Source organism: Schistocerca americana, chromosome 5, assembly GCF_021461395.2.
Source record: "Schistocerca americana isolate TAMUIC-IGC-003095 chromosome 5, iqSchAmer2.1, whole genome shotgun sequence".
Classification (NCBI taxonomy): Eukaryota; Metazoa; Arthropoda; class Insecta; order Orthoptera; family Acrididae; genus Schistocerca; species Schistocerca americana.
This window is the reverse complement of record NC_060123.1, coordinates 132,147,749-132,161,652: the sequence shown is the minus strand read 5'-3', so window position 1 is coordinate 132,161,652 and position 13,904 is coordinate 132,147,749. Positions and strand designations below refer to the sequence as shown.

Sequence of the window (13,904 nt, the reverse complement as noted above, 5' to 3'; positions counted from 1 at the left end):
AAGGAATTATTGTGCACAGCAACTATAAGGAAGACAGGTACACAGCAACCAATCGCAATCCCATTAGTTTTTATTACTAGTGTATATTTAGATTTGGGCTAAAAACAGCTGTCTAAAGTGCTACAACACATGGAAATTACAGAATCAGAATTAATTTACTTTACATAGAGCAATAAGTAAAACACCATGTTATCCAACAGCAGTTACCCATTCTGATCAACATACTGTTTGAGTTACAATGCAACAAACTTGTGGTAGTACATGTCACCATATGATCTTTCTGGTATATAGGCAGAAAGACACTGAAGCAGTTGTTTACAGCAAGTACAGTGGCCTTAGCTTACACCGTGCAATGCAAATAAGAACTGAATTTAAAACCCTTTTTTAGTATCTAAAATCAACAAGCATATTCGCATGTCACTTTGAAGTATTCCAGAAATGTCAACTTACAATTGCTTGCTAACACCTTAGTGGTGAAAGTGATCCACCAAAATATATGCAAAGCATCATTAATAGATTCATACAACTGTATAATACAAAATTGTTACATCACTTTAGAAATAAAAATTTTAAAAATTAAAAATATTTTGTTGAAGATCATCTCGGTAAAATAAAATTACATACCAATCTGAAATTCATCAAAAGCCTAGCGTAGACACTCATATCACACTGGATAAAAGATCGACTAAATATTTAATATTAAAGAAATATAAAAGTTCTTATAAACAGTTTTTATGAAGATCTGTTAACACTGTAGTAAAATAACTAAGATCAACACGACAAGGATGATTTAATGAAGTACATTTAATAAAACATGAAAATGACCTCTATTGATGTAAAATTTCATACATAAATGTATAATGTAGCTCCAACTGTGTTACACTGTTTGCAGGAAGATTATGAAACAAACTGCCATTTTATCTAGCCTTTAAAGCTAAAAACTGAATAGTGATTTACTTGTTTGGTGGTAAAATAGATATAGCACTGCATTGCATGGCATAGTAGTATGTGAGAACATAACTTTTTTATCATTACTGGATTGTTTTGTCTTCCATTTTGTTGGTACTATTCAATGCTATATCTATTTTATAGCCGAAATCTAGCTATGCAAGAGTAATAAAAAAGTAATGGGATTGTGAACTGATCACTCTGTGCCTCTTCTTCCTTCAGTGAAAATTAATATAGCAACATATTTTTAACTACTATATTAAACAAAAAGTATTACAGGCCACAGAAGATGCTTCACAAGTAAAAGATGCAAAATGCCTACGGCAAAAAACAAACTACCTTTCATTTAGTTGCAAAGATGGAATACAATGAAAAAGGAAGAATAAATCAATAGCCAGTCAGACATCTAGTTACAACTGAGAAATTTGCTATATTTCACACTACTATACAGTTTCCAGAACATTCACCATGACAGAGTTCTATTTCGACAATAAATATATCCAAGATAGTTAAGGTAACACCTTCACTTAGTTAACTGTTTGGAATATAATTCTTACCTGCAAACATTGCATTTATCAGTAACTATTTCCTGTATGTACTGCAGCTGCATACAAAAAATTGCTGTGATATGTACAGCTGCAATTAACACAATAATGTGAAGGACAACTGAAAATGCTCTTCTCAAGTCCCTGTAACATGCCCACCATGTCATGGAACCAAGAAAGGTTATGAAGTAAATTCCATTGAGTACCGATGGTTGTATCACACCAGCAATTCCTAATGAGAGCAGAGTAATGTACTTTCCTGAAAGTAATAAAACAAATATCACAATGGGCAATTTTAGAATCTATGTAATACCAGAAAATGACAACTGAGAGAGAGAGAGAGAGAGAGAGAGAGAGAGAGAGAGAGAGAGAGAGAGAGAGAGAGAGAGAGGGAGAGAGAGAGAGAGAGAGAGAGCAGAATTGATGGTGCTTAAGTTGCTTATAGTATATGTACAACTACTTGAAATATCAGGTTTCCTCACAGGAAGAGTTCACCTTTTGAAGGAAGAACCAGACAACAGCTTTGAGAACTGTGGAGAGTAGAGTGTAAGTCAACATGAACTCCCAACTGCTGCATCCACATACAGCAGAAAGGACATAGTCATCCACTACAAGCCTGAGAAAGACATGTGGGCCCTGCCATGTTAGTTTTCAACCCACCATTAGAACAAGTGGTGCACATCTGCACAAAGCTTCAAACTTTTGCCAGACACATAAAAATACAGTTTTCCTCATTATGATGTTTCTGTACTAAACAGGCCAGACATGTTGACATTCACAGCCTTGCTCTAGTGTCACTGGCTGCAGATGTTAACAGTGCTGATCACAGTGCATGCTAGCACACAGTGTAGTACAGAAAAAGTGACATCTCGCCTTTTGTGTGGCAGGGTATGTTTTTTGAGCACATCTCCAGTTCTGCCCATATTGTTTCATTCAACACCCTCAGGACCAATGTTTGACAAGGAATAGATTTTTTTTTCTTGGCAGTCTTTATCAATTAGATGGCTCTGGTAGTATAACTAAGCAGAGCTCTATCATCTATCAGTCAAGATTAAGTGTCTATTTCAATATTGACAGGTTCTCTGCACAAGGTGCTTATTGAGCTATAAATTCTGAATAAAACTTTTCTTTCCAAATACATACAGGAAGATCATACTCTCTGATAAACAGAAGGACATCTTTGATGTTAAGTTCTCCCAAATTACAAACCCATACCAACAGCACTTCATCATAGAATGGCTGTAAGCTACAAGGAAAGCTTTTATATAACTGTGGTGTTGTAACAGGTTGCTAGGAAATTGTTTATTAATAATTAATTCTCTGATTAATGAAAATATATTTTATCTTGATTCTTTCAAAAAGTCTGGTTGTATGAATTATAATAAACCAATTTGTAATCACCAGGAGTTATATTTCAAACAATATTTGAACTCTGTAGTCAATTTTGAAAATTGTTTTTCCCTGGTTTAGGATGTACTATACCAACAAAGGCCAAATCTGTAGTGAGCAGTCAGCTGTACCTCATTTCACTCATGCACAGCCAATCCCATGTACTTTCTTTGGAATGAAAAAGTAGAACTGGACCACCTATAGGAGCACACCATCATTGGGTTTGGCAGCTTGAACTCTCATCCAGCCAGATCACTGATTAGATGCAGACTGGCTTTCTTAGCACAGATGGTCTGCCATGGTATTAGGGCAGTCAATTGAAAATGAGACAGATAGAAAGAACGTAAGTAAACTGTTTATTGTATCAAAAGTAATCATAACTGTTAACATATTTATGCCACTGCCAGACAAGATGGTTAATACCTCCATGAAGAACGTGCAGGCAGTTGCCTACGGAACCTTGAGTGTACTCAGTCAGCATCTCTTCTTCTGAAGCAAATAAGCAACCACGGATGTCTTTCTTCAGGGCTCCAAAAATATGGAAATCACTTGGATAGAGATCAGGACTGTATGGAGGATGTGTAAGGGCTTCACAGCAAAACTTCTGCAGCTTAGTCGAAACAACCTTGGCAACAGGTATTATCCTGCAACAGAATGATGCCATCCATCAATATACCTGGGCATTTCGACTTGAGACATGCTTTAGTTTTCACAAAGTGTCCACATAAAGCTGCTCATTATTTGTTGCACCTTGTTCTAGAAAGCCAATGAGTAGCTGGCCCTTGCAGTCACAGAAATAGGTAATCATGACTTTTCCAGAGCTGGCATGCCTGTTGTTTTGACTACACTGCAGATGTTTCACTGGGAAGCCCTTACACATCCCTCTTTCAGTCCCAATCTCTCCCCTGGAGCCCTGAAGAAAGAAATTCATGACCATCGATATACTTCAGATGTAGAGGTGCACACCTGAGTACAAACACAATTCTATTGGCAACAGCAAACATTTTTCCATGAATGCACTGATCATCTTGTCTCACAGTGGTATAAACGTATTTACAATGAGTATGATTACTTTTCAAACACTAAACAGTTTACTTATCTTTTTCAATCTGTCTCATTATCATTTGACTGTCCCTTATATACACTAAATCACTGCACCAATATTGCCAGTTCCTCAGCAACGAAGTGTGATGTACTGAGACTGCCACAGCAAGAGGAATCAATGATAACTGTTGATTTATGAACTTGCATGTGGGTCCAGCAGAATAGCATTCTTACTTCACATTGTCTCATCACTGGTTCACTCTCTTTTCTTGATGTCAGGCACAGTGTGGGTGGCACGTCAGGGTGCGCAATGGCCACCAACAGTGTTATGGTATGGAGTAGGGGTGTTTACGCACGTGCTAATGCAACAGTGGCTAGAGGTTAATTGAAGTCTTTGACACTTGTGTACGCCAGATTAGATGACTCAATAGTTACAATTTTCTTTTCCCCTTTACCTGGAGAGTCAGTGTCCTGTCACCCAGTTCTTTGACCAGACAGGGAACTTTGTAAGATGGCTTCAAAACTTTATTGACGGTCCTCAACACAAAAAGACATAATTCGCCCTGGTCAAATCTGTGATGTGAAGCTTCTGTTGGTCTCAACTCTTCCATCTTTCTCTGATGGTTTGCTACAATTCTAAACGTTGTTCAGGCAGGTGTAACGGATGAGAGAAAGAATTCACCTGGCAACTGCAGAGATTCACCATATATAAGCTCTGCCACAAATGCCTGAAAGTTCTCCTTTAATGCACCATGCACACTGAGCAGTACTAGCAAGAATGTGTTCACTCTAGACCCACTGCCATATGATGTCAGTGAAGCGAATGGTGAAGGCATTTTAGCACACCAGTAGAAGCTGTGTGATATGGTGTATTTCTTCAGAGGCAAATTCAGTACACTTGTGCCATGGTGTGGAACAACTCTGCCTCCCATTGGTGGTCGCGGTCAGACACCATGTGCCAAATATCCTGGGCCACCAACCCCACTATCCAACTGATGGTAAACGGAAAGCCACACATTGCACTGTATGATCTCATAGTGGTAAAATTCCTGGTCACCTTGTGTAAATGTCAATCACTGTCAGGTAAAAGCTGTGAGAAATAAGTACCAAGCTGACGAGACCCACAAGCAGCTGTGAGAAACTTACTTTGGGAGCTACAAACTTTCCAAGCAGTGCCTGTAAATGATGTGCCAGTTTGCTCTCCTAGCATGGGACACATTCCTAGGTCCACAATTGGCAATCTTTCTGCACATCAGAGCCCTTGTTGCATGGGTACCTGGATGACATAGTCCATGCTTGGAAGCAAATCCTTGGTGATGCTGTAGTGCTGGTACACACAGTTGCAGCCAGCCTGTGGCTTTGTCACAGTATACTGCTACATTTTCAGCTAGCATTGGTATGTGCCACAATTTGCATCAGCTCTTTCAGTTCTGCATCACTGTTCTGCGATGTTGACAGCTTATCAAAATCTACTGGCTGTGATATGCTGCCAACTTAAGACACAATGTCAGAAACCATACTTTTGGTGCCCCTGATGTGCCAAATGTAAGTTGTGAACTAGCAAATAAGATTCAGATTGTTCACTTGGACTGAAGCGTAAACATTTCAGGGCTGCAAAATTGTGAATATCAGCACTCACTGGCCACTGTGTATGGTGAAGATGTAGCCTTCATTCATAAAACTTAAATATTTCATAGTGATACGCATTCAGCAACTCAGTATAAAATATCAAGAGCATTTTTTGCCAGCATTTTGGAGAAGTATCTTAAGGGTTCACAGACTCTGCTGAAGCATTGCTGCGGAACTGCTCCCACAGAATTTACTGAAGAATTTGATGCTTCAAACGTCTCCTATAGGTCATTATTCCATGTGATAGGTGTGAAACAATGCACTCTAGTGCCAGCTGTATATGGTGCTTAATTTCAGCAGTATGAGGTATATAATGGTAATAGAATTTTACTTGAATTGTACTTACTGATGTTGTACAGTCCAGGATGCAACTACGGCACACATCAAGTATGAGGTTTTAGGAAGACAGACAATCCAGGCCTGCAATTGGGTGGGTGATGTCAGCAATGAAAAAGCGCTATTCAAAAGCTCTCCAGACGCTGAGGGTCAGATTTAATGTCAGTGTAGGTGTCTACTAGAAACTGCAGCTTGGCAACCTTACCCGCGACCACTAGGCACTTCAGTTGTTGCCCGACTCACTGTTGCTGGTAGACTATCCCTCCAACAGAAAGGGCCTGACAGCCAGGTACGTAATTATCTGTCCTATGCCTGAAGTGTCTATGGTAGAAACATTCCTCCCAGTCTGAGTAGGCAAGGATCACATGCTGCTTGATCAATGAGAAATGGTGTGCTCCCTTTTCCTTTGGGCTGAGGATTGGCTTCTCCATCTTTTATGCACTCCAAGAGCTGCATCCTGGGATGTGAACTTTTCTAGCGGTGATGTTAAGGTTACTATAGAATACTTTAATGATGAACCACACAATGTAAGCACAAGGAGTCCTGAAACCTTCGAAATTCTGACAAGAGATTCTGCAAGCTTGTGCCATTAACAGAAAGAAGTAGTGCATTTACAGCAAGTGTGAAATCCATAGGAATTGGGGAAATTTTTTTAAGCACTTCTGCAACAATGCTTTGAAAGCCACATGATGCAGTCCTGCATATGGATGCCACGAACAATGTCGTTGTGGCTAGCTGGCCTATCAGTGTAGCTTAGCTACAAGCAGATTTGAGGCCCTAAGGAATCGTTACAGTTGTAGTGCTTTAGAGATATATGCTGCCTATCTTGGTATTTCTTATGTAAAGTGGCAGCCTCTTCCTGTTTCAGTCATTCTTAATCCCACATGAATTCTTGCTACTGCTGCATCAGTTGTCGCTGCTCCTGTAGCTGGTGAGTCTGCAGTGCGCATTGGTGTTGTGGTGTTGTAACTGTTGTCACTGTGTTCTCAGCTGCTCCAAATTCATGTCTGATGATGGTGGTCCATTGATGTTAACATGTTGCAGAATCCCGGAACTTGCATCTCATGGGTTTTCATTACTTGTGTTGCATACTTAAGAAATTTCGATTTTCACATCATGATCACTACTTACAGTGAACAAATACAATTAGATGATATTTGATACTATACAGTTTCATTTGTATAGCTTTATACAGAGCAGCGCAAAGGACTCCAGTCCACCAGGTCACTGACTAGGTGCAGACTGGTGTTCTTACCACATGCAGTCTTGCTGCAACACCTTCACTGATGTTGCCAGTTCCCTCACAGGGAAGTGAGGGGCACTTCACCATTGGTAGTGGTTTAGAAATCTAATGGTTCTCTCAGATTATTTTGTGAGTTCAAGGTAGTTATTTCACAAATGGTCATGAACACTATCCAAACCCTCACTGTGAGAACACACACACATTTGCAGACTCAAAACAGTTTTTAGAGTTAAACACATTGAAACTTCCTGCCAGATTGACCTTGAACTCGGGATCTTTGCCTTTCATGGGCAAGTGCTCAGTCAACTGAGATAGCTAAGCACTACTCACAGCCTGTCCTCACAGCTTTACTTACACCAGTACCTTATCTCTTACCATCCACACTTCACAGAAGTTCTACTGCAAAACTTGCAAGACTAGCCTCCTGGAAGAAAGGATACTGCAGAGATATGGCTTAGCCAGAGCCTGGGGGATGTTTCCAGAATGAAATACACTGTTTGGACTTCACTTACATTGGTGACTCTCGTTTGGCATTTCAAGCACCCATACACTTTTCCAACAATATCTTTAACAATTACTATACAAGACTCAGGCATGTTGCAACTATGTGTATGATACTATAATGGACAGTGATAAATGTGCAGATCTGCATAATTTATAACAACTTCTCACCATGCTGTAGAACACAGGGTCAAAATGTAACCTAAAGTGCCAGTTTTTCAGTAACCTAAAGTGCCAGCTTTTCAGAAGTCTGTTGAATATCTAGCAAAAACAAATCTCATCAACATATCAGGTGGTTCAATGAATGCCCATTCCAAATGATCTAATTTTTGCATGTAACTGATCATATGCCTTAACTGGCTCAGTTAGTCCACAGTCCTCTTAACCCAACAACACAGCCCAACAAAGCCACAGACAAACAACTGCAGTGGTGTGTCCTGTTCCCGTCTTCTTATGATTATTGTATTCTTTGTAAACCTGTGAGCCTTTATGCCATGTCGTCTCAGCTTCCAGCAGGGGCCGACTGATTGACCAACAAAATACCATCTGCTTTACAACAGAAACACAGGGCACCACATTCTGGAAAAATTTCACCTCACTGCATTACTGGTCATGGCCAAACCAACCAAAGATGTTACATTTCTTAAGATTATTCAATGGACACAAGGGATATGATCTCACCAGCTTCCTACCCACACCCATCCAGCAGGACAAGGTCACTTCACACTTTAGTATTGTCTCTAGGTACAAGACAGTGTTGTTCTATTAGCCACAGAGCACAAGTCCCACAGAGTTGTCATACCACCCAGCCTCTTTCCTTACTTCACACTGTGCAGTGGAGAGTCACATGCAAGATTTCCTTGGCCAAATCCAAAATGTACTGGCCATGACTGACACCATTGTTGAAGATATGGCATTCTCCAGTACAAGTTGTGCCACTCACCAAGCAGAACTTCCAAGAGTGTTCTCTCTGTGGCCACATCCCTCCAGTCCATGTGACCATTTTCATGCAGATTTTTCCATCCCCTTTATGAAAACCACGTGGCATACGTCTGTAGACACCTACTCTATGTTCCCCTATGAACATTAAATCGCATCTACCACAGACACAATAGTGACAACAATGGCTTCAATCCTTGCCACAGACGACTTGCCATTAGCCTCATTTCAGATAATGGTCCACAGTTCACTTCTGCTGCCTTTGTTGATTCCTTTGGCCTGCACAGCATCCCCATCTTCTGAGGGCACCAGTCCATCCACAGTCAAAGGTTGAACTGGAGAGGATGGTAATAACATTCAAGGACGAAATGAAGAGAACTCTCCAGCCACTGTCTATCCCCAGCAGACCTTCTCCACAACTGAACACCATAGACCCTCCTACATGTACTGCAGCTCCAGGATCACAACAGATGCACTCCGGCATGTCACTGGTTCCCTGACAGGTGCTCTGATGCAAGCTCAGACGTTCAGACAGCACCCAGGATGGATGCCTCCACAGTCACTTGATGCCATAGGACCATCCACTAATTGGACAGACTTCCACAATGACACCTTCACCTCCCCTGGTACAATGGATCAGGGTACCCATCAGATGTAGAGATGATGAAATGTGTATCATCAGCTGCATATGTTACACGCCTTACCCCACATTGAGTCTGGCACAAAATGGGCTACTGCTGGCCCTATGTGGTATTTCACAGATGTAGGAATGCACAGAGTGAAGACAGCATGTTTCAGGTCACGCCCCAGGCAGCACATCAGTCAATTTAACCCTACTGTGAGTGGTACACAGTGCAGTGGACAAGATCTATTCACCATTTCTCTTAGTGAAAACATCTAGCTTATCTGTGGTTTAAGTGCCAGCTGCTGCAAGTAGCTGACGGTTCTATCACAGCCTTCAAAACTGATGCAACTACTCACATTGTCAGCTAATATTTGGATTAAAACTACTGCTCACCGTACCGGACTTTCTATTGGATTATTCTCTGGCCATAACGGTATAGTAGATGGACATGTTAGTTTATGAAAATTATCTGTGGCTGTTGCATTCTCAAAATAAGTATCTCCCACCTACTATCCTCAGTGACAACATTTATGGCCTCTGGGCAGAAGTGCGCAGTAGACAGCAGTGCGACGAGCCAATAAGCACTCAGTCAGTTTCCGCATTCTGTACTGTGTAAACTTACATTGTATTTGAGCTTTCTATGTGTTTTACATGTGCAAAGCTACAACTGACTGATGTCTGTGGTATTCTGTATGTTTTGAATTTTCTCACAATGGCTAAAACACCTACTAGGTGCCAAATGCTTCACAAACAGGCAATGGACCCTATTTTTAAAGTGTACTCATGCTTCAAATGTGAAGCAGATTCAGGCAAGCTGGTCTGTGATGTTGCTAAGGTGCAGAAACGAAATGCAGTTGCTGTCTATTAACTTTCAACTGAGCAGTCAATGAGCATTCACTGTGAGCTGCGAAGCCAGACACTGTAAGGCTGTCACCAACTATAACATTGTCATTTGAATAGTGCATCAATACCAAACTTTTATGAGTGACACCTTTCTCCCAGATGAATAACTGCCAGTTTTTATAGCAATTTGTTTTTTCCTGTGTACTTTAGTTCTCCAAATGACCTTTTTCTTTGTCATCAGTCTTCTGATGGGCGTGATGTGGCCCGCCACAAATTCCTCATCTGTGCATCCTACGTCCTAAATTATTTGCTGGGTGTATTCCAATCTCTGTCTTCCTCTACAGTTCTTACCTTCTACAGCTCCCTCTAGTAGCATAGAAGTTAACCCTGATGTCTTAACAGACATCCTACCATCCTGTCCCTTCTTGTCAGTGATTTCCATATATTCCTTTCCTTCCTGACTATCCTCAGAACCACCACAGTCCTTACCTTATCAGACCACCTAATTTTCAACACTTTTCTGCAACACCACATCTGAATGCTTTAATTCTCTTCGTTTCTGGTTTTCTCACAATCCATGTTTCACTTCCATATAATACTGTGCTCCAAATATACACTCTCAGAAATTTCTTCGTCAAATTAAGGCTTATGTTTGATTCTAACAGATTTCTCTTGGCCCGGGATGCCCTTTTTGCCAGTGCTAGTCTGCATTTTATGTCCTCCTTGCTCTGTCCATCACTCGTTACTTTGCTGCCTAGGTAGTACAAATCATTAACTTCATCTACTTCGTCATCAACAATCTTGATGTTAAGTTTATTGCTGTTCTCATTTCTGCTATGTCTCCTTACTTTTGTCTTTCTTCAATTTACTCTCAATCCATATTCTGTGCTCTTATACCGATCATTCTATTCAGCAGATCCCATAAATCTTCCTCACTTTCACTCAGGATAGCAATGTCATCAGTGAATCTTTTCATTGATATTCTTTCACCTCTAATTTTAACTCCACTCTTGAACCTTTCCTTTATTTCCATCGTTGCTTCTTTGATGTATAGATTGAATAGTAGGGACAAGAAACAACATCACTGTCTCACACCCTTTCGTTCTTTTGGTTTACACATCTAGTCCCGGAGGACCAAATCGAGGAGGAAATCTCCAAGGCCATGGAACATGTCAGTACATGAAATTACAACCTAAAAGTAATAACTGATCAAATAAAATGTGTATGAACCCAAAAAACGACAAGCCATAAGTTTATGTAAATGCAATCAACAATTTAATACAGGAACCAGCTTAATTTTTCAAGGAACTCCTCGACAGAATAGAAGGAGTGACCCTTGAGGAAACGCTTCAGTTTCGATTTGAAAGTGGGTGGACTACTGCTAAGATTTTTTAATTCTTGCAGTAGCTTATTGAAAGTGGATGCAGCAGTATACTGCACACCTTTCTGCACATTAGTCAAGGTAGTGTGACTCGAATGCAGATTGGGTTTCTGCCTAGTATTGACTGAGTGAAAGCTGCTAATTCTTGAAGATAAGCTGATACTGATAACCACAAATGACAGTAAAGAATAAATTTATTGAGAGGTCAATGTCAGAATACCCAGACTAATGAAAAGGGGTCGACAAGAAGTCTGCGGATTTATACCACCTATTGCCCGAACCACCCATTTCTGAGCCAAAGATATCCTTTGAAAATGGGAAGAGTTAACCCAAAATGTAATATCACATGTTATAAGTGAATGAAAATAAGCAAAGTAGACTACTTTTCACGTCAAACTATCACTTACTTCAGATACTGTTCGAATAGTAAAAATGGAAGCATTAAGTCTTTGAACAAGGTTCTGAACATGGGCTTTCCTCGACAGTGTACTATCTATTTGAATACCTAGAAATTTGAACTGCTCAGTTTCACTAATTATATGCCCATTCTGTGAAATTAAAATGTTGAGTTTTGTTGAATTTTGTGTTGGAAACTGAAAAACCAACTGTGATTTAGTGTTAGTTTATTTTCTACAAGCTATGAACTTATGTCAAGAATTGCACTTTTTGAAACAGACAATGTTGTGCACAACACCCTTTATTATCAAGCTAGTGTCATCAGCAAACAGAAATATTTTAGAATCACCTGTAATACTAGAGGGTATATCACTTATATAAATAAGGAACAGGAATGGCCCCAGTGCTGATCCCTGGGTTACCCCCATTGAACCGTGCCCCACTCAGACCCCATACTCATAGCCATACATAGCCATATTCAACACTGTGAATAATGACCTTTTGCTGTCTGTTGATAAAGTAAGAGGTGAACCAATTGTAGCTCAATTGTGACTACTTCTAACATTTTGATATAATCCCCATTTTGTTCTACATGACATCCTTTTCCCACCAGTCAGCCACCAGGGCTGCTTTTTACTGTTAGAGCATTCTAATAGAAAGCAACTTTCAAAGAATACGAGAAATGCATTAAGAAAAGCATTATATGTCATCTATGTTGTCAGCTCTATAAATATCCTGCCACTCTTGTTCCTTAATGAGGTTTAAAAAACTCTCTATTGCCATTGGATTAGCTTTTCTACATAGTTTGTAACTATATGTAACATTCGTTTGAGTACAAAAACCTTTTAGTGTAAAGGTTGGTGCATCATGGTCCAACATCCTTTTCCTTGAAAAATTTCATACAAGATTAATATTGAAGTCATTGTGTATAACTAATTTTTGGTACTTCCTATAAGGTGAACCAAGAACACTCCGTAACTTGAGCAGAAATGCTCTAAAGTCAGAGTTAGGGGACCTATAAATAACAATAATTAGAAGTTCAGTTTCACTAAATTCAACTGCTCCTGCACAACATTCAAATACTTGGTCACTGCTGTGCTGTTATACGTCTATGGAGTCAATGGAATACTGTTTTTTATGTACATGGCCACTCTCCCATTTTGCAAAGAACTCCTTGAAAAACAGCCAGCTAATCTGTATCCTGGTAAAGGAAGTCTCTGAACTGTCAAAATATTTAAATGGTTCTCTGATATACCAATAATGCCAGAGTCAACATCTATAAGCAGTTCACTAACTTCATCTCTAATAGCTCTTATGTTTTGATGAAACATGCTTATTCCTTTACTAGTTGGATACCTGACCACCTTTGAAGGCAATTCCTTTGTTAGAGGGACTTCCTTTAAGCAGAAATACCTATCACCTGATTTCACTCAAACAGGTGCAGCTCTAACACCAACCACAACAGGAATTTTCCCCAAGAGTGATCCGACCGACACTCACTACACCGTCAACTATAAGCTTTGCCAGTCTCCCCTTCCCATACCTATTGTGAGGTGCAGGTCATGCCATGTCTCCCACTCTTACTGTTCCTCTTGGCTCTTGTACATATTGCACATTAGCCATCTTTCTCTATAGTTTACATTCATTTTTCTCAGAATTTCAAATATCTTGCACCACTTGACATCATCTAACGCTTTTTCCAGATCAACAAATCCTATGAATGTGTCCCGATTTTTCCTTTAGTCTTGCTTCCATTATCAACAACAGCATCAGAACTGCCTCTCTGGTGCCTATACATTTCTTTATGTCACACTGATTGTCGTCTAATACATCCTCAATTTTCTTTTCCATTCTTCTGTACATTATTCTTGTCTGCAGCTTGAACGCATGAGCTATTAAGCTGAATGTGTGATAATTCTCACACTTGTTGGCTCTTGCAATCTTCAGAATTGTATGAATGATGTTTTTCAAAAAGGCAGATGGAATATCGCCAGTCTGATACATCCTACATACCAACGTAAATAGTAATTTTGTTGCCACATCCCCCAATGATTTTAGAAATTGTGATGGAATTTCTCTACTGCC

General features: G+C 39.9%; 1 protein-coding gene across 1 annotated transcript in view; it reads right to left on the bottom strand.

Annotated features, from left to right (window-relative positions):
- The window catches only part of LOC124616722 (piezo-type mechanosensitive ion channel component), a 684,203-nt gene that overhangs the window by 465,611 nt on the left and 204,688 nt on the right, over window positions 1-13,904 (bottom strand). The window contains exon 6 of the mRNA XM_047145082.1: window positions 1,506-1,752. Coding sequence (XP_047001038.1) covers window positions 1,506-1,752 — 247 coding nt within the window. The remainder of the gene's footprint in view (window positions 1-1,505; window positions 1,753-13,904) is intronic.